This window comes from Stegodyphus dumicola, chromosome 3 (genome assembly GCF_044657685.1).
Source record: "Stegodyphus dumicola isolate Sdum_Otavi_A_Nest chromosome 3, ASM4465768v1".
In the NCBI taxonomy this organism is placed as follows: domain Eukaryota; kingdom Metazoa; phylum Arthropoda; class Arachnida; order Araneae; family Eresidae; genus Stegodyphus; species Stegodyphus dumicola.
In genome coordinates, this window is record NC_140770.1 from 82,194,943 (window position 1) to 82,217,290 (window position 22,348).

General features: G+C 31.5%; 1 protein-coding gene across 5 annotated transcripts in view; it reads right to left on the reverse strand.

Moving 5' to 3' along the window:
- The window catches only part of LOC118203559 (uncharacterized), a 235,732-nt gene that overhangs the window by 127,399 nt on the left and 85,985 nt on the right, over positions 1-22,348 (reverse strand). For all 5 annotated transcript variants that reach the window (XR_015040229.1, XM_085813027.1, XM_085813024.1 and 2 more), the window contains 3 exons: positions 16,462-16,767; positions 13,672-13,977; positions 2,091-2,396 (listed from right to left, as the gene is read on the reverse strand). Coding sequence is in view for 4 of the 5 variants with exons in the window: in XM_085813027.1 (XP_085669153.1) it covers positions 2,091-2,396; positions 13,672-13,977; positions 16,462-16,767 (918 nt within the window). In the remaining variant the exon portion in view is untranslated. The remainder of the gene's footprint in view (positions 1-2,090; positions 2,397-13,671; positions 13,978-16,461; positions 16,768-22,348) is intronic.

The following is a 22,348-nucleotide window of genomic DNA, read 5'->3' on the forward strand; positions in this document are numbered from 1 at the left end:
CTACTGCAAATAAACTTAATATTTTTAAACACATTGCTCCGTTTATATATCTTGGTGCTATCATCTAAAATAAAAATATTAAACTTGAAATTGACAATAGATTATTTAAAGTTAATTGATGTTCTAAAGAAATATGTCTAAATTGTTATATATCAAACTAAAATAAATCTTTATATAAGTCTTAGACTTGTCATATTCTATGGTAGTCAATGCTGGCCCTTAAAAGTAACAGATAAAAATCTAATGTTTCAAGCAAAAATACTCCAAAAGGTATACAACCCAGTAACAGAAAATAATACATTAAGAAATTTCTTTAACCATGAAATCTACAGAACATACAAACTACCTAAAATTGTCCAAGACATCAGATCTTATTGTATGAGGTGGCTTGGATATATTTTTAGATTTGACAACTTGAACCCTGCAAATGACCACTGCAAATGTAGATGGTACCAGGAAAAGAGGAAAACCTCACAAGAGATGGAAAGTGTAGGGAAGCAAATCTCAAGTCTTTAAAAATCAGTTGTTAGCAGACTGTAGCAACTGACAATATCCGATAGAGGAAACTTGTTGCGACAGCCTTCACCTGTAATAGGCTGTAGTACAACTAAAGAAGGAGGAATATAAGATGAAAAAATGAAAGTATCTTATTGAAACATGAAGCAGCTTTCTATTCGTATATATTTTTCCACAGTTGAATCCATTGTAACGTTATCAACTCACTTCATAACTATTCCAAAAAATGCATTAAAAGCATATAGTTCTGTCATCAATAAACTAAACAGAACAGACACTATTGAACGGGTGTTTTAGCAAAGCAGTCGTCAACCCTTAGAACTTCACGGACCTCTACATATATAAATTTATATTTGTCGGACCACTTATATGAATTATTAAAACAAAAACCCTTAAATCAGACCTTAAAAACAATATATTAACACGCAAAAACAATATTCAACATTCCAATACATATAAATCTAATTTTCATTTGTTAATATAATTTTTGGAACATTTGGTGTTCAGCAGCATGCCTTTATAGAAATTCAGGCTATGCCCTTGATTATGAGTAACAATTAAAACACTATTAACTTCTCACTGATACACATATTTTGTTCACATTGAAAAATTATATGAAAAGTAAAAAGTCTTACCTTCTTGTACAGAAAGCTTTACATTTCCATATCACTGAAAAGGAACTTAACGAAAAGCAAGCACAAAATGGCAAACGCAAAGCAATATCAATAAACTGAAAGTGTTATGCCGCCAATTTTTAATTCTTGTAAACATAATAATCATCACTTATTGCACAATAGCGCCATCGATCAACAGTTAGGCAAAACAAAAACGGAAACTTCCAGTGATGCAATTATAAACAAGAATGCAGATGGTTCTCATAAAAATCCATTAAGGTGCCTATTGATGAGAAAATTGTGTTATTAACGACTACAATAGCATATGCTTGTAATTCATAAGGAAAGAGAAATCCATTATTGATAACAGCATACCCTGAATACCAACTCTCCCTTTCAAATGTGCACCAGCAAAAATGGCTAAAAAGTAACTAAATTCAGGAGGAAGTTTGCTAAAATTAGTAGCTAAAATTAAACAATAATAATAATAATAATAAAAGTATAATCCATACTCCATAAGAGGTTTTGTTACTCGTCATTTTTGAAACCGAATCTTCATAAAAATATAAATACTACCCAATTTTTCTGTGGACTATCAAAATGTTTTTACGGACCACCGGTTGGCGACCACTGTTTTTGTATTTTAGCACCTAAATTTCTGGCTTCTAGGCGTGAATTTGAAATTAATAATTCTCAGCAATCAATAAGAAATGAAAGATATTTATGTAAAGTATGTTTTCAGTTGCTTCTTTTGTTTCCATATTTGGCAGAAATTTCAGTGATTTTAGATTAAAAGATTACCTGATTAAAATTATTGCTTATACACTGCACTTTAAAATGCAGAAACTGTTGCAAAATTAACACTACAAAACAAAACCCTGCTTTAAAACCCATTCAAATACATAATCTGAATTATACTAATTTTTGAATAAAAGATAATGATAACAGAAATCAATATACCTCATGCATTTCTTTTAAATTTGCTATTTCCTGGCTTAGATGTTCTAATTCTTCAGTTTTTAAGGAGAGGACTTCTCGAGCTTCATTCAATGCAGTATTCAGCTCCTTAATGTTGTACTCCAGAGTTAGAACCTTATCACCTTCAACAACAGCTTCGTTTAGAACTTCCTCCTTCTCTTTCTCCAGGAGTTCAATTTTCTCCTTTAACATAGCTTCATTCAAAGAATATTCTTCAATTTTGGCTTCTAGAGTTTTGCTTTCTCCCACAGTCGCAGCAACTACATCTTCTAACTGTCGGATTTTGTTCTGTTTGTAAAAAAATGATAGACAGTAATAGATCAAAATATTTCATTATGAAAATGATAATTTTTTTAAATGCAGCATATGGCCTCCATATGTAATATTTTAAAAAAGGATACAGGATCAACTGTTACATTAAGTAGCGCACACAACCCACTCCCACTGTAAATAAATTCTTTTACTTTTGAAGACGTTGCTCAGTTTCCGTATCTCGATGCTTTCATCACTAATAAAAATATTAAACAGACAATAGATATGACTCTCTTAAATGTGGTCTTTAAAATCTTCTTCCATGTTTAATACAGGGCATATCAGTACAGCGGTGACAAACTTCCAGAAGACATAGAGTATACCTAGACAGGAAATCCCATAACAATACATGGTCGCGAACACTTTACTGGTGTGGTTGTGATGACAAATAAGTCAAGAAATAAAGGAGATGAATAGGGAGTGAAAACATGATTATTATTCGGAGCACAGCAAAAACTAACACAAAGAGATATTGATTGTCATTAAAGAAGGTGTTTGGAATTATGACCCGCACTGTGATGCCAGAACCTTGCATCATGCATCTTGAATGTGATTTTCCATTCGTGATGCAGATCTTCCATGCACCAGAGAAGTGAGGCCTGCATCACAGTCCAGGGTCGTAATTTTGAACACCTTCTTTTAACATAATAAAACATCTTTTTTTCTAACTGTTTCTGTCTTCCCTTTTTGCGTTTTGACTACTGTGGCAGTAAAGCATTTGCAACCATGCATTGGTATGTGATTTCCCATCATCTAGGCATATTCCATCTGTCCTGAAATTTTGTCTCCACTGTACTGACACACTCTGTATAATAGGTTATAACTGTAAGCATCTACAGTTATTGTTAGCTAACAACATGCATTTCAAGCCAGAAAATTTACTGTTCATTAATTCGCTCAATTAGTCAATTTTTCAGAAAAAAATACTGAATATCACATTGATACCTTTCACCTTTTTGTTGATTTGAACACTGCCTATGAAAGCATATACCGCAAAAATATGTTTGAAGCTATGATTAAATGCAGATTTCCTAGAAAATATGTAGAAAATATGTTGATCTATATAGAGTGATTAGACAATGTAATGCCGTTGCATGGCTTCTTTTTGATATTGCCGTTTAAAAGGCTCTTACAAATTTCAGAATTCTAACTAGAGGCACCAATTTTCAGAGATCTATACAGTTACTAGAGCACACTGAGGACATCAACATTATCACAGAAGTACACAGGCAGTTCTGAACATTTTTACTTCCCTACGGTCGGCAGATAGAGAAACAAATTGCCATTAAGAAGAGTAATATAAAATTTATAAGTAGAGCACACAACCCACTCCCACTGTAAATAAATTTTTATACTTTTGAAGACGTTGCTCAGTTTACATATCTCGGTGCTTTCACCACTAATAAAACAGGGTTTGTACACATTTCTGCACACGGAAATTAAGTACTTTTAAGGAGCATTAATGAAAAAAATTAAGGACCTATAAGCAAATGGGAACTGAATAAATTAAATTAAAAATATTATATCTATGCCCGAACTTCACTTTTTAATACCATCCTAAAAATAAGAGATCCGTAAGTAGGATGCATTATTATTAAACATAGCTTAATTAACATAATTATTAATATGTTGGAGAATAAAATAAATATTATGAAATTTATCAGGTAGCATTAAATGTTTTACACTTATAATAACTGGACATATTTAAAAGAAGATAAGTGGCATTTTAGTTACGTTTTAATAACAGTTAGCTTTTTTTATTTTTAATGTCTCATTTTGTCATATACTTGCTCAGTCTAGTAAATAGTAAGTAGATTTTATGTCAAGCAGCATAGGTTAAAATGAGCATTAAAATCATAATTAGCATGATTCATAACAAAAGACTGGCTGTTGTCACCGCTCCTGCTTGCCTAGAGAGAGACCAGCTGATCAGAACAAACCTGAAAGGCCTAATGTAGGCACAGTTAAATGTAAGTTTTGAAAGTTAACTGAGCTCTGTCTGACGCAGTTAGTGTCGTAGCTTCGTGTAGAGTTCCAGGGGTTGTGACTCAGTTAATATATTTTAAGGTTCTATTAAGCCACTAAAGCACTAGAGGTGATAAGTTGTTTTGCATTATTTTAAATTTCAGAAGAATAAGTTTGACATGATTTTTTATATTTTTGTGTTTTACCTTGTGACCACTGTAAAGGTTAATGAAAGCGAATAACTCGCTTTAATATGCAAAGATAATTTTTAAGGGTAAGCACTTAGTTATAAGTAATTAAATTAGGTATTAGATAACCTTAGTCATATGGATTTACATGGACACTGTCAAATTTAATTTATTTTCTAATATTATTTGTTAAAAATAACCCTATTAATATCACAATCTAATAAAATTTCACAGTTTAAAATACATGCAATTTATGACATTGATTTTTAAACAATATTACGATAATTACACATTAAACATTTATGTTTTGTAGCAACAAAAAAAAATAATTATGCGTTTTTTTAATTTAAAGCCTTCACAGATATTTTGGCTAATTTATATCAATTTCCTTCTCCTTAAGCATCTTTTTCTAACAATTAGAAATTTGTCTGAATATGCAAAACAATGTTCTTATTTGATCTGGTAAAAGTTAAATTGTCCTTCCCTCCCCCGACAGATGTGAAACAAATTATGGCTATGTCTGAAAGCAACTATAAATCAGAGGTTTAAATAAGCTTCTTATTTAAAAAGAACTTAGAACATAAAGGCATGTTCATATGCTAACAAAATCAATTACAGCTCTTGGTGATGTAATTAAACAAGAAAAGTCAAATTCAAACTAAAAATATGGACTAGTGGCCAAAGACAAGTGGTCAATTTAATTTCAATTTAATCTAGTTCAATAACTCTATCGTCATAACAAACTCAAATGTTAGCAGCGGTAATGTAAATTATCAGAGCTGATAGGAACTAATACAGGGAGCAAGTGGAGGTCAGAAATGCACTCTTGTCTTACACTCCAAAAACCTCAGTTTAAAAACTGTCTCAGTGATCTGCATTCTAGTGAGGAAATAGAAATGGGAAATTATAGTAAAGGCTGAAATTGTTAACAACTGGGTAATTTATTTAATAATAACTACATATATCTGAAGAATAATTTTTTTTCACATTCCCTTTTTACTTTAGAATTTTTTTATTTAATTCAAGATTTCTGTTATTCTAAAAGACAAAATGCACTTAGAATGTATGGAAAAAGCTGCTAATTTTATTTTAGTAATACGAACATTCAGAAGAAATGTGAAATACATATGATAAGGTCCAGTCACAAAGCTGCTGTGGCATAATTTTTAGAATTTAGTGACACATCGAGCAACAAAACCCAGAAATTTAGAATTTAGAGCAGGCATTGGAAGCAAAATTTAGAAAGGCACCAGGCAGCAGAATTTAGGATCCACAGAGACTGCAACAGGTGGCAAAATGCCTAGTGCCAGCCCTGTGTATGATGCATTAAGACATATTAGATGAATCTTTTGAATTGTCAGTTTTCAATTTTTTTATTAATAAAAAAATTCCTTTCTATACTTTGCCTGTCCATATGATAAGATTAGAAGCATTTTTGATATTTTCCATGCTTGTGTCAAGTGAAAAGTAGAGAAAGAGAAAACTGATGCATATTCTGAGAATTCTGAACTTTCTGAGAAATGGGAAAAACTCTTAACATGAAAAAATTAAAGACATTTTTAATTAATTACATAGCTATTTTGCTTTTGCTAAAAACTGTTTCATAAATTGTGCTTTATAGTATTATACCTTGCTTATTTTTCTGATATTATATAATATGTGGCCAAAATGTAACTTTATAATATGACAGTGAAAATAAAAATGCTTTATTTTAATGTTATTTCTTAAATATTATTCCAATACATTACCATTATTTTAATGAAATTTATCAATGTTAGAATGTTCTAAAAAAGTCGCCAAAAATTTACCATATTTTGGAATTAAAAATTTTCCATAGAAACCGATCTTAAAATCGCCAAAATGTTGATAAGTCGCTAAATTTAGAACCATTTGATAAAAGAATTCACATCCCCAAAAGCAAAAAGTTGTTTGAGAGCTCTTCATTACAAAAAATAAAATAATTTCGAAATACTTATGTTTCACTTCTTGCTCGGAAACTCGAATATCCCACCAGTCATATTACAAATAGAAAGAAATTATAACCCATGAACCCATTCAAAAAATAACCATATTTGTCAGTGAATCGCCAAAAATATTGCTGCAAAATGCAAATTCCCACTCAAAATGGCAGTCGTAAAAAGAGACAGAAATTTCAGATTATTAAAATTATTATTAAAATTAGGGACCTTCTGAAAATTTTGGCCGAAATTAAGGACTTTTAAAGACCAAAAATCGATTCCAAAAAACTTAAGGACTCTTAAGGACCGTACAGACCCTGTAAAAATATAAACTTGAAGCAGACAATAGATTATTTAGAGCTAAATTATGTTTCAAAGAATACATAATGTCTAAATTATTAAACATGTAGACTAAAATCTTTATACAACTCTTATTAGACCTATCATATTTTATGATAGTGAATTCTGGCATTTAACAAAAAAAAACAGATGAATCCAAAATACTCTGAAAAATACATGGCCCAATTACAGAAAATAATACATGGAGAATTTTGATTCACTATGAAATCTACAGAAGATACAAACAACTTAGGATTGTCAAAGTAATCAGATCTTATTTTATCAGGTAGCTTGGATATATTTTTAGATATGACACTCTGAACCCTGTTAAAAAGGTGACCTTTGCAAATGTAGAGGGTACCAGGAAAAGATGACACCGCACAATAGATGGATAGATTGTGTAGAGGGGCATCTCCAAATCTTTAAAAAAACCAGTCACTGGCAAGACCATACAAACTGATAGGAAGACTGTCGAGACAACCTTCGCCCATAATTCGGCGTCGGGCAACTGAAGAAGAAGGAGTATAAGATGAAAAAAATAGGAGTATCTCAGCAGGAACAGGAGAGTTAGCAGCTTTCTCTTCATATGTACTTTTCCACAATTGAATCCATTGTAAATAAAGTGTGTTTCAATACTGCATCAAGTAGTGTCGTCATTATTCACTACAAATCCACACGAACCCCGTATGAACGTGAAGGAAGAAAACATAATATGTACTTTTCTACAATTGAATCCATTGTAACTTTCTTAGCACATGTCATAAATATTAAAAAAAAATTATAAAAAAAATTATTTCTCCCATTAATAATCTAAATAGACCAGAAAGTAAAGCTGTATTCAGACGGCGGCATAAAGACCATAGGGGCATAGTCATAAGGGCATAAAATACAAGAGTTCTGTTCACACCTGCAAGACAGGAGTCTAAGCTGTGGCCAATGAAAGAAGCTAAATTTGCGCATGTGTGGATGTGTCTACACCTTTTGCGCACTGTTTTCTAGCTTGAATGATTTCCCGTGCTTCCTCTGCTTGTTTTCGTTATTTTGTGTCACGGCCTTTTCAGCTCACCACAGAGTTTTACTGGTTTAACAAATACTCTTTTATATGCCCTTCTTATAAGCCAAGAGACAACAGAAGACGGTAAAAAAAAGAAAAAAAAACAAAATGTTCTAGAGATATTTTTTTGGAAAGTACTTGGTAAGTACAAAATACTTGGTTGGCACATATTTCTGTGCAAAGCAGTATGGAATATTTCTGCATTGTACTGCAGTACTCTTTATACTATAAACATGCACATGCCTATTTATATGTAGTATCTGTAAAGGCGACACAACCACCAGAGGGCCTCACCGATGCGCCAACAGCGAGGTGAAAGATGAGTATGACATAGACAGGGAGACTTTCTTCTGCTATCCCACGCGAAGGTGGTGAGATGTCTGTCTACATGTGAAGATGTAGAATAAGAAACTGTAGTTTTCCACGCAAAGGTGGTAAATTGAACTGTATAATACATCAGCAAGTGTGAGTAGGCACTAATTGGTTAAGTGATAAGACTGGCAAAAGCTATACAGAATCCTGTTTGTATCAAACGGCACTTGTATTCAATCTAATTTGTACCTTCTTCTGTTTATCTTTATTAAATGTTCTGTGGTGTGGAAAACAACGTTGGAATTGTTATTTAGCATCTTCAACTCCCCCACTACATATATATATAAAACCTTTTTCAATTTTTATACGTAATTTCTCTTACGAGAAATACGATATTCTAAATATGCCAAATTAAAAAAAAAAATTTTTGAGGATAAGTGACAGATAGAAATGTATATAATATTTTTCCATTTTGCAGATGTGAAAGCATTTAAGCGGAAAGCAGTACTTGCCGTACTTTTTTTTTTTTTTTTAATTTTCCATCAAAAGGAACCTGTTTCTGTGCTTAGCACACCTTATTCACTGTCACTGTTGACCACTACAGTAGTTGGCTGCACTACCAGTATCAATTATCACTAGTACTAGTATCCCACAACTGGTCACCATAACCAGCAACCACAACTAGTACAATACTATGGAACATTTACCCAACAATGTCTTTTATGCTCAATCATTAAATACATTTTGCTGTGTTGTCAGCTGTTTGTATACATCTATTTCTAATAATTTCCATGTATAGGCCACACCCCTGAATTTCATATGCTTTTTCTGAAAAAAAGAGGGGGAGTTACACTCGAGAGACTACAGTACATAGTAAACACTAACTTTCAGGAATTTTTGTGGATAATTCTGCAAACTGGTATGTTTACATCATATGAGGAATTCAAATTAAACTCTGCTCTGCTGTGAGATGTCATATATGTAAGTTTCATCCACTACTGTTGTCAGAAGTAATTACTTTTAATGATTTCTATTTACTGACAGATTGACAATTCTTCACTCACTGGCAGACATGCATATTAAAGCAACAAAAAGAGTTTAATTTCAACATATGCTGTCATTTCTATTTATGACCAATATCTCAAAAATAATTTCACATTGACAAATTTTAGTACCCAAGTCTTCTAATACAACAAAATTATAAACATTCATACCTTATCCAGGAATTTCTATCAGAGAAATAGCATGAATTTAATGATCAAAATTCCATTCAAATGATAGTAATAAAGAGTGGATAATAATAACAAATACTATTCATTAAATTTTAGTCCATGTTATGAATTATGTATGCTATTCAGTTTCACTAAGAGTAAATTCCTTTCATGGAGAACATAATTAAAAAAGAGAACAGAACATGACAAAACTGTCTAGACTGTTGACTGTTGTTTTAAGAATATTTCACTACATTTTTTTCTTATTGGAATTCAGAAAAGCATTTTCTCAAAAGATTAATCTTTTATTACTTATACAAAGCTTACACCATTAAATTGACTATTGTGATTATTCTTAAATAAGTGAAAATAATTTTCTTTTAAATATTTTTACTGTAAAAAAAAATAGCAGATTTTTTATATTGATTTGATGTTTTAGGGAAATTAATTCATGAAGTTTGTTTGGAAAGAAAATCAGCATTTGAAGGAAATAGCAATACAATATTTCCAGCGTTTTCAATAAATTTATTCTTAAATACAAAAATAATTAAACGGGAAAAAAATGATAGTAATAATTTTTAGACAAAAATAATAAACAGAAAGAAAGTAATAATAATAATTTACTCAGAAAAAATAAAATTTTTGCAAGCATGCATTTTTTAAAGAATTTTCATAATAAAATGAAAACTAATGGATCGGATCAATCATCTACAGGATCATACACAGCATGCATGATCCAGAGCTTAACTTTCGCTTTACGAGTTTCCTCCATATTTTTTAATTTATTGTGAAAACTCATTAAAAAATGCATGTCATCATCATAGATTTCTTGTGAGATCAACTTATTATTTCGTTCGGATACGATTACAACTCATTCGGATACGACGTGCTCCATATTTAAAAAAATGATGCCTTCGAAGTAACAGCGAAATCGTCTAAACAAAGTCGCTTCGTTCTGATTGGTCGGCGCTTATTCCAAACTCGCCGTGAAGTTTAAAACTGCAAACCTTGTGCCACGAGCCTTAAACCAGATTATGTGACGTAGCACAGACTGGTTGCATAGGTAACGCAGCTCGGCTTTAACCACTTATGCCCTTTATGCCCCCATGTGAACATAGCCTAATGAACAGGTGTTTTAGTATTTTAGTACCTAAATTTCTTGATTCTCCGTCTGAATTTTAAATTACCTAATTCTCAGCAATCAATGAGAAATGGAAGATATTTATGTAAAGTATGTTTTCAGTTGCTTCTTTTGTTTGCATATTCAGCAGCAATTGCTGTGATGTTAGCTTAAAATTCTAATTGATTATAATTATTGCTTATACATTGCACTTTAACCTCCTTAAACCGAGAATACAGCAGTTGTACAAAGAAAATGACTTTCTTTAACGCCGACTGTGGTACAATTGTCGTACCACTCATCCCCTCCCTATTTTAGAGAATCGCCTATCTGTAGATCTCTGGGTGGTTCATTCTCACTGCTCAGAAAAGCTGCTGGCTACACATTGTTTCCCTCTTCTTATCAGTTTGGCTACATTTTGACAAAAATGCAGGTTTCGTCTCGCACCAATATACTTGAAAATCAAATAGAAGCCATCTCTTTCTCAAACATTAGAGTACTGTCAATAATTTTAGTGCTAACATTTTTAGTACTATCTTTTGATATCATTAAAACATCAGCAATTTTGCACGCTGTTTAAACTTACCAGATTTCATGCTTTTTAATCTTAGCAAATAAGATTAGATTAATATTTTAGATTTAATGCCCTTCTAGAAAATACGTAAAACCACTTTTATCATTTAGTTCCTTTTTATACGTATGAATAAGATGTTATTTTGACCCTTTTTTTGGGGGGGAGTGCATAAAACCCTTAAGAACTGTTAACTCTTTAGAAGTGCTTCTATTATGCGGGCAATTTTGTCTGATTTATCAGGAGATAAATAGGAGACAACTGCATGCATAATAGTTTTTGTGATTTTCTTGCATTCAATGATTGATTTCAATGATTTCATTCAATGATTGCTTTGAATGATTTTCTTTCATTGTAAATTAAATAAAACCAATTTATCTTTAGACCTTCTTTTACGATGGCATCTGCGAAAACGTTATTAAATATCATTAAAGCTGCTAAAACTTCTACTAAACTGAATCAAAACATCAGTTACTTTGCATAAAATTTTGGTCAGTTTTATTTGCTAAAATTCTCATACAGCTCAAGAGATAAAGGGATTCAGATAAGTTAATAAAAAATTTATCTTTAAAAAAGGAATGTTATTTTGTCTGTAATAAGGTGTGTCAACTTACTATTAAATTTATGAGAATTAGGATTGGATTACGAAAAAGCCCACGAATGCTATCTGCTTAAGGGGATGGATGCTTTCGTGTAAACCTTTTTAAGAGAAAATTGCTCGTATTTAAGTTCCTGATGGAAAAATCCACATGTAATCAACACGTTCTCCAGGTTTGATTGGATTAATTTTGTTCGCTTACTGAATTACATCAAAGCACAAACAATTACCTGTATAAAGGAAGGGATGTCTTCGTAGAGGACTTTCTAAGGAAAGCTGGCCTCTATTTGCATTACACAAAAACCATAAATACAGCTCTTTAGTTGGAATTCAAACCCGAGCGAGCTACAAGTGTTCAGCCACCTTTACCGCTCTACTGAAGGGCCCATAAAAAATTGATAAAAAAAAAGTATTGAAATAACCGGTTTAATTTACTAACCTATATTTCTGAATCGACAGTACATAAATTAGGCATATGAGGGGATTATTTGTGAATAAATAAGCTGTATTGCACTATTTTCCACTATTTCATATTACGATGGAATTATTGCATTTCAAAATTATTTCTCATTAATTAAGTTTGCTCCGTTCATGATTTTTTATTTTTTCAAAGAGAAAATTTTACATTTTAAATAAAAAATACACGAGAAGATACTTTATGCAAAATTTGGAGTAAACAGTTTTCTTAATTTTGCTTTGAAAATATTCCAAGGCAATCGTTTACATTGCTGGAAGAAATAGGAAAAACAGATTTATTGCATTGTAAGTGTCAACACCCAATATGCCTTTATTCTTTTGAAAACATGAAAGATTACTCTTACTAAAATAAATTAGAAAATATATTATGTGCAAATAGACTATTCATTGAAAATAAAACAGACTCCAATCTTTGGATATAATGATGGCTTTAGACGAAATTTCTACCTATGAAAACAAATTGATGTATAATTAATTCTTCATGAACATTTAAAACTGTTCTGAAAAATACTTTTGATGATTGCATGTATAGGTCACAGATTTTTTTTTTTTTTTTTTTCTCTGCTAACATAAACAAAAGCCAATTTTACAAAGAAAAAGATATACCTCCTTTGCCTGATAGTCCAATGTAATACTTGTTAAAGTTAAATGATGAAACGCAACCAATGTATCTTGGATTTTCTTTTTTATATTATGATAACAAAATTATAGGAAAAAAAGCAGATTTAAAGCTCTGTTATTGTTATGTAAAGCTTTATTATTGTTGTAAGTTCATCTCAAAATCTAATTGTATTGAATCTCATTTTAATCATCTAATAGTAATAGATATTACTAATGAATTTATTATTATTATTTCATTAAATTAGTCATTACCATTATTTTGTTAATGAAATTAAGATATAAAAATAGCATTCCAACGTGCAGACTTACAAAGCTAGTTCATATTTATTATATTTTGTAAAATTTTGGTTTTCGTTTTCTAATACGAAAATGTGCAAATATAAATGAAGTGTGAAAACAAACTTATAAAATTCACAAATTATTGCTGAGATTGATCAGAAATAGTAAATAAAATATAAACATTGCATACGTCTTGTTCTAATAGAGCTTCATTTAAATGAAACCCAAATAATCATTGAAAAAATCGCAAATCTAGCAACCCATCTACTATGGAACAGCGTCCGACAAACATGTAAATTTTACTGCATCCATGGAAAGGGGACTAACGACTTTTCTCATTAGGAAAATGTCAAAGAGGGGGCAAAAGTTGTTTTGGATGGTGCCGGTCTGAAGGCTATATTATGAGAATTTCGGCCCAGTTTTAGAAGGTTAATATGCAGAAATTTTTGTAAAATAAATGCTACAAAAGAACAACTTGCTCTAAAGCGCATTTAAATACATAATATGAATTATACTAGTTTTTGACTCATAGATTAAAAATAATAGAAATTAATATACCTCATGCAATTCTTTTAAATGTGATATTTCCTGGCTTAGATGTTCCAATTTTTCAATATTTAAGGAAAGGACTTCTTGAGCTTCATTCAATGCGGTATTAAGCTCTTCAATGTTAGACTCCAGAAATAGAACTTTGCCGCCTACAGTAGCACTATCGTTTAGAATTTCTTCCTTTTCTTTCTCCAGAAGTTCAATTTTCTCCTTTAACATGGCTTCATTCAAAGAATATTCTTCAATTTTGTCTTCCAGAGTTTTGCTTTCTCCCACAGCCGCAGCAACTACATCTTCTAATTCTCGGACTTTGTTCTGTTTAGAAGGGGGGGAAGACAACAATAAATCAAAATACATCATTAAGAAATTGGGACATTTTCAAAAATGGGATATTTGAGCTCTATATGTTTAGAAAAAAAAAAAGACAACAATAAATCAAAATACATCATTAAAAAAATGGGACATTTTCAAAAATGGGATACTTGGACTCTATATTTCTAAAAATGGTGACAGGCTGAAATCTTACAACCATCAAGGTATTACACATATTTAAAATCTTCTAACAAATTTTCTACAAAACGTTATCACCCCACACACCTACAGTTATTGGCAGCTTCCAGTGCGGAATTCAAGCCAAAAATTTCATATTCTACAAATTCAACCAGTTTGACAAATTTTCGAAAAACTATTGAATATCACAATTGATACCTGTCTTTTTATTGATTTGAAGGCTGCCCAGGATAGCATATACAGTCAAAAGTCTTTAATCCAGACTCCTCGGGCGATTTAGGATCATTGGTTTTCCCAGATTATAGATCATCAGTTTAAATCTGATAAGATGGCATGCAGAAATTATAAAATTAAAAATATGAAACTGTAATTTATGAAATAACGAACAATTATGATCTAAAAAATATCAAAATTTACAAAAAATTTAAAAAAAAAAAAACTTTATTTGTTTACTTTATTAAACATTACTTTCAACGTGCGCATGCGTAAAGCATACATTACACATAGTCAAAATTAGAAAATTGCAGCCAGAAAACTATTTGATGTATATTCGCGATATTTATAATGACGAGGAATTTGATTTAAATCATATCAAAGACGGAGTATATCGAGATGAAATACTTCATTTAGTAAGGAATTATAAGCCGAATAAAATGAAAACATCTACCCTGAAAATAAGGAAAGTGCTGACAGATCAACTTCCAAATCATTGTGCGCCGCGTTGAAGGTTACCTATGAAAAGATGTTTGAAGCTACACTTAAATTCAGTTTTCCTAAAAAATTAGTTGATCTATCTAGACTGATTTTAAAGACAGTACATTGCAGAGATAAAACCACGTCTGATTTATCAGAGCCATTCTACACCGAAAAAGTCTACACCGGGTTGAGAAAAATGTGATGCCCTTGCACGGCTTCTTTTTGATATCACCCTTTAAAAGGCTCTTACAGACATCGGAATTATAACCAGAGGCACCGATTTTTAGACAGAATTTTCTATACACTTACTAGAGTACACTGACGACATCAACCTGCACAAGTACACAGGTGGTTGCGAACACTTTTACTTCCCTACAGTCGACAGATAAAGAAACGAATTGCCAGTATGGAGGGCAATACGAAATTTATGAAAGCAATAAGTAGAGAACATAATTCTCTCCAAATGCAAATACACCTAATACATTCAAGGATATTGCTCAGTTTATGTATCTCGATGCTATCATCTCTAATAAAAATATTAAACTTGAAATTGACAATGGATTATTTAGAGCTAATTGATGTTCTAAAGAATTATGTCCAAATTATTATATATCAAACTCAAATAAATCTTCATACAAGTTTTAGACTTGTCATATTCTATGGTAGTGAATGCTGGCCCTTAAAGTAACAGAAAAAAGTCTAATGTTTCAAACAAAAATACTCCAAAAAGTATACGGCCTAGGTAAAGAAAATAATACATTAAGAAATTTCTTTAACCATGAAATCTACAGAACATACAAACTACCTAAAATAGCCCAAATCATCAGATCTTATTGTATCAAGTGGCTTGGATATATTTTTAGATTTGACAACTTGAACCCTGTTAAAAAGATGACCACTGCTAATGTAGAGGGTACCAGGAAAAGAGGAAAACCTCAAAAAAGATGGATATAGGGAAGCATATCTCAAGTCTTTAAAAATCAGTTGTTAGCAGACTGTTACAAAAGACAATATATATTAGAGGAAGCTTGTTGATACAGCCTTCACGTGTAAGAGGCTGTAATGCAACTAAAGAAGAAGGAGGAGTATAGGATGAAAAAATGGAAGTATCTCAATAGAATCATGAAGCTGCTTTCTATTCATATATATTTTTTCACAATTGAATCCAACTTTAAATCACTTCATAAATGTTCCAAAAAGTGCATTAAAAGGATATATAGTTCTGTCAGCAATAAACTAAAGAGAGGAGAGACTATTGAACAGGTGTTTTAGTATTTTAGTACCTAAATTTCTGGATTCTAGGCTGGAATTTTAATTTACCTAATTCTCAGCAATCAATACGAAACGCAGGACATTTATGTAAAGTATGTTTCAGTTCCTTCCTTTGTTTCTATATTCAGCAGCAATTTCAGTGATTTCAGATTAAAAGTTTACCTCATTAAAATTATTGCTTATACACTGCACTTTAAAATGCAGAAATTGCTGCAAAATCAATACTGCAAAACAAAACCTTCCTTTAAAACACATTTAAATATATAATCTGAATTATACTAATTTTTGAATAATAGACATAAATAAGAGAAATCAATTTACCTCGTGCATCTGTTTTAAATTTGATATTTCCCGGCTTAAATGTTCTAATTGTTCTGATTTTGAGGAAAGGACTTCTTGAGCATCATTCAATGCAATATTTAGCTCCCTAATATTGGACTCCAGAGTAAGAACTTTTCCACCTCCAACAGCAGCTTCGTTTAGAACTTCTTCCTTTTCTTTCTCCAGAAGTGCAATTTTCTCCTTTAATATGGTTTCATTCAAAGTATATTCTTGAATTTTTGCTTCTAGAGTTTTGCTTTCTGCCACAGCCGCAGCAACTACATCTTCTAATTCCCGGACTTTGTTCTGTTTATAAAAAAAAATGACAGACAGTAATAAATGAAAATATCTTGTTATAAAAATGGAACATTTTTAGAAATGGGATATAATGGCTTTATATGTCCCATTTTTAAAAAAGAAGACAGGGTGTAATGCTACAACTATCAAGATATCACCCTCTTAAAAGTGGTATTGAAAACCTTTTCCCATGTTTTATATACTAGGTTATTACCCTATGCATCTACAGGTACTGGCAGCTACAAACATGGATCTCAAGCCAGAAAATCTACTATTCATCAAATTAACTCAGCTTGACAAAACCGTTAAGACATAATATTGATACTTTTAACCTTTTTATCGATTTCAGGGCTGCCTTTGATTGCATATGCCATGAAAAGGTGTTTGAAGCTATGCTTAAATTGGGATATCCTAGAAAATTGGTTGATTTATCTAGAATGTCTTTAAAAAGTGAAGATTGCAGAGTTAAAGTCATGTCTGATTTATCAGAGGCATTCTACACTGAAATGGGATTGAGATAAGGTTATAAATCTTTCATGCATGCTTTTTAATATTGCTCTCGAAAAGAATCTTAGAGATGGCAGAATTATAACCACAGGTACCATTTTTCAGAGATCTATACTGCAAATGAACTCAGAGAGAAACTGGAATAAAATGAAGAAATGAATTCATAAAGAAACTGGAATTGCCTTAAAGGAGAGTAAAACAAAATTTATGACAGTCATAAGTAGAGCATATAATCCCTTCCCACTGCAAATAAATTCTTATACTTTCGAAGGCATTGCTCAGTTTACGTATCTTGGTATTATCATCTTTAACCTTCTAAAACCTGGTCAAATTTCTCACAATATAGCCTTCAAACTGGCACGATCCAAAACACTTTTGTCCCCCCCCCATTAACTTTTTCCTAATGAGAAAAGTCGTTAGTCCCCTCCATGCATGCAGTAAAATTTACATGTTTGTCGGACGCTGTTCCATAGTAGATGAGTTGCTAGATTTGTGATTTTTTCAATGATTATTTTGCCTTCATTTAAATTGTCTAATTTAATGAAATAATAATGATAAATTCATTGATAATATTTATTACTATTAGATGATTAGAATGAGATTTAATACAATTAGATTTTGAGATGAACTTACGGCAATAATAAAGCTTTACATAACAATAACAGAGCTTTAAATCTGCTTTTTTCAATAACTTTGTTATTATAATATAAAAAAGAAAAGCAGAGATACATTGGTTGCGTTTCATCATTTAACTTTAACCCTTTCCGGCACGCTACTCTTTAAAGTTGGAAATTTACCAAAAAAATTGTAGGCAGTCTGTTTAGGCCTAGGAGAGTATGCAGGTATAATTTTACAAAGATTGCATAAACCGTTTCCATTTTGTGGGTGTGTCAGAAGCGAACACACCGAGCCTCACGAGCTGCGATAGGTGAGCATTGTTGTGAAGCATGTATTACAGTAAAATACTTTGTCTTATGACTTAAAAACAGTAGAATCTGATTTCTGTAGCAGATTTAACATAACCCAGGGCACACCACGGGGAGGCCTGCTACTCTACATCCCCCCAAAAAAAGGGAGAAAAAAAGAAACTTGCATTGCTTCGGCAATGCTAAGGCCTCTTCGAGCTATTTACACAATTTTAAAATTTATAAGAGAAATAAATACATAGTAGAATTAAAATACTATATAATATTTACAGTTAATTATTGACTAGAAAAAAATTATTAAATATATATACAAATAAAAATCTAGAGAGATCAAAACTAAGCAAACTACGCACGATAAAAGCAAGAGAAAAAAAGGGTTTGCTCTCTCTGAAAATCAAACATCTAAGTGAAAACAAAGCACCCGGAGCTTCAAAATCAGAAAAGAATAAAAACAAATATAAATAAATCTGCACTCTCAGCCTCCCCCGTGTTTGAAGCACGAGACCAGATTCTGTAACTCACATTCACGTGATAGGCGCTACCAATACAGTGCGTTCGGTCGGAACATACCACACACTGAAGGCTTCACTAAACGCAATATTTCAAACATAAAAATTAAAAGTAATACAGAACAGGCAGATTAAGATTAGCATATGAACAACAAAATTATATAAAGATTTTTTTTCATTAATATTCTTTATATTTAAAAAATCAAACATTTCTTTGAAAAATCAGTGTCTTTAAAAACAGAATATAGCTCAACATTAATGATTTGCTTGTGTGGTGCTGCCATCTATTATTCTTAAAAGAGATTAAAAGTAACAATTACTGTAGTTTTTGTGATATTTATCGATTATTTTCACTGTCTAAAGAGGGAATATTTTTGGTGTGCACCGGAAAGAGTTAACAAATATTAACAAATATTACATTGGACTATCAGGGAAAGGAGGTATATCTTTAACGAGAAATTTTCTTTGTAAAATTGGCTTTTGTTTATGTTAGCAGAGAAACAAAATCTGTGACCTATACATGCAAATCCTTAAAAGTATTTTTCAGAACAGTTTTCAATGTTTATTAAGAATTATACGTCAATTTTCTTTCATAGGCAGAAATTTCGTCTAAAACCATTGTTATATCCAAAGGTTGAAGTATATTTTATTTTCAACAAATACTCTATTTGCACATAATGTATTTTCTAATTTATTTTATAAAGAATAACCTTTCATGCTTTCAAAAGAATAAGGGCATACTGAGTGTTGACAGTTAACAATATAGTAAATCTGTTTTTCATACTTCTTCCAATAATGAAAAAGATTACCCTGGAATATTTTCAAAGCAAAATTAAGAAAACCATTTACGCCAAATTTTGCATAAAGTATCTTCTTGTGTATTTTTTTATTTAAAGTGACAAATTTTCTCTTTGAAAATATAAAAAGTCATGAATGGAGCAAAATTAACTCATGAGAAATAACTTTGAAATGCAATAATTCCATCGTAATATGAAATAGTGGAGAAAAGAGCAATACAGTTTATTTATTCACAAATAATCCCCTCATATGCGTAATTTATGTATTGTCGATTGAGAAACATAGGCTAGAAAATTAAACCAGTTATTTCAATACTTTTCCTTCATCAATTTTTTATGGACCCTTCAGTAGAGTGGTAAAGGTGGCTGAACACTAGTAGCTCGCTTGGGTTTGAATCCCAGCTAAAGGGTTGGATTCATGGTTTTTGTGTAACGTAAATGCAAGCCAGCTGCCTTTAGAAAGTCCTCCGTGAAGGCATCCCTCCCCTTATACAGGTAATTGTTGTGTGTTTTGATGTAATTCAGCAAGCGAACAAAATTAATCCAATAAAACCCGAAGAACGGTTGATTACATGTGGAGTTTTCCACCAGGAACGTAAATGCGAGCAATTTTTTATTAAAAAGGTTTACACGAAAGCATCCATCCCCTTAAGCACGTAGCGTTCACGTGCTTTTCCGTAATCCAATCCTAATTCTCATACATTTCATAGTAAGTTGACATACACCTTATTATAGACAAAATAACAACCTTTTTTAAAGATTTTTTTTTTTATTAACTTGTCTGAATTCCCTTTATTTCTTGAGGAGTATAAGAATTTCAGCAAATAAAACTGGCCGAAATTTTATACAATGTAACTGATGTTTTGATTCAATTTAGAAGTAACATGAGCTTTACTGATATTTAAATACATTTTGGCAGATGTCATCCTAAAAGAGGGTCTAAAGATAAATTGATTTTATTTAATTTACAATCAATGAAAATCACTGAAAGCAATCATTGAATGAAATCAATGAATATATGAAAATCACAAAAACTATTATGCATAGAATTCTCTTATTTATCTCGTTATAAATCAGACAAAATTGCCTATGTAATAGAAGCACTTTGAAAGAGTTAACAGTTCTTAAGGGTTTTTATGCACTCAAAAAAAAAAAAAAATTATTTTTCATAAGTATAAAAAGGAAGTAAACTATAAAAGCGCTTTTAACTATTTTTTAGAAGGGCATTAAATCTAAAAAATTAATCTATTCTTATTTGCTTTGATTAAAAAGCATTAAATCTGGTAAGCTTAAACAGCCTGCAAAATCGCTGATGTTTTAATCATAGCAAAAGTCAGTATTAAAAAAATTAGAGATGTCCTCTATTTGATTTTCAAGTATATTGTCGCAAGACGAAACCTGCAGTTTTTGCCAAAATGTAACCAAACTGATAAGAAGAGGGAAACAATGCGTAGCCAGCAGCTATTCTGAGCAGCGACAATGGACCACCCAGAGATCCACAGATAGGCGATTCTCTAAAATAGGGAGGGAATGTCTGTTACGACAGTTGTACCACAGCCGGCGTTAAAGAAAGTCATATTCCTGGTACAACTGCTGTACCAGCCTGCTTCAGAATGATAAAAAGCAGAAATCGGTGCAAAATAAATGTTATAAAACAACTCCTTGCTTTAAAACATATTTATATAGAAAATCTGAAATATACCATTTCTTCAATACCAGATAAAGAAATTAGAAATCAGCATACATAATACGTATCTTTTAAGTTTGTCATTTCCTGGCTTAGATGTTCTGATTCTTCAGCTTTTACGGAAAGGTCTTCTCGAGCTTTATTCAATGCGGTATTTAGCTCCTTAATGTTGGCCTCCAAAGTTAGAACATTACCAGCTTCAGCAGCAGCTTCGTTTAAAGCTTCTTTCTTCTTAATGAAATAGTGGAGAGTGCAATACAGTTTATTTATCGATGTTTCAAAGAATATATTAATGTCTAAATTATTAAATATGTAGACTAAAATTAATCTTTATATAACTCTTATTAGACCTATAACACTGTATCGCAATGAATGATGGCCTTTATCCTTTCAGTGGCAGTATACAAAATAACTTAAATTTGGTAAAATTTTGCATGAATTGTAATTAATGGACTCAAAGAACACAAAGTTTAGATTTTTAAAAAAATCTAGAATGAAATCCTGACTTTTGAGGGCCGTTATTATATTTTATACCAGTGCTCCCCTAAGATTTCCCCCCCCAAGTAGGGGAATAAATAAAATTTAGCGAATATAACAGTGCATGCATAAACTATGTCATACTGTATCTTAAATAGTATAACATTACAAGAGGTGTAATTAAGCTAAAAAATTTTAAATGAAACACTACAACTCAGGTGAAAAATTATCTTGCATTTTTGAAGTTATTATATCTTTTGCTTTAGGTAACATACAAAAAAAGCATGCTCCGTGCTATGATAACAAGGATCATGCCCCACATTTTTTCAATTATCGAATAAACCCATGAAGGGCCCCTTTTAACTTTTTATAAATATTGATTGTACTATATCATTTTGTTCATTAAGAAAAAGCTCTTAAATTCCTATTGTCAAAATGAAAATGGAGCAAAAAATTAACATTAAATTTTATTTTTCTTCTAATTGGGCAAGACAGCTGCGGAAACTTGCGAAATGTTAAAATAAGTTTACAGCGAGGAAGCATTATCCCATTCAAGAACTTTTGAATGGTTTAAACGCTTTTGGGACGGGCGTGAAAGCATCGATGATGATCCACACACAGATCGGCCGCAATCCGTATGCACGCCGAAAGCAAATGAAAAAGTTCATGATATGGTGAAATGTGATC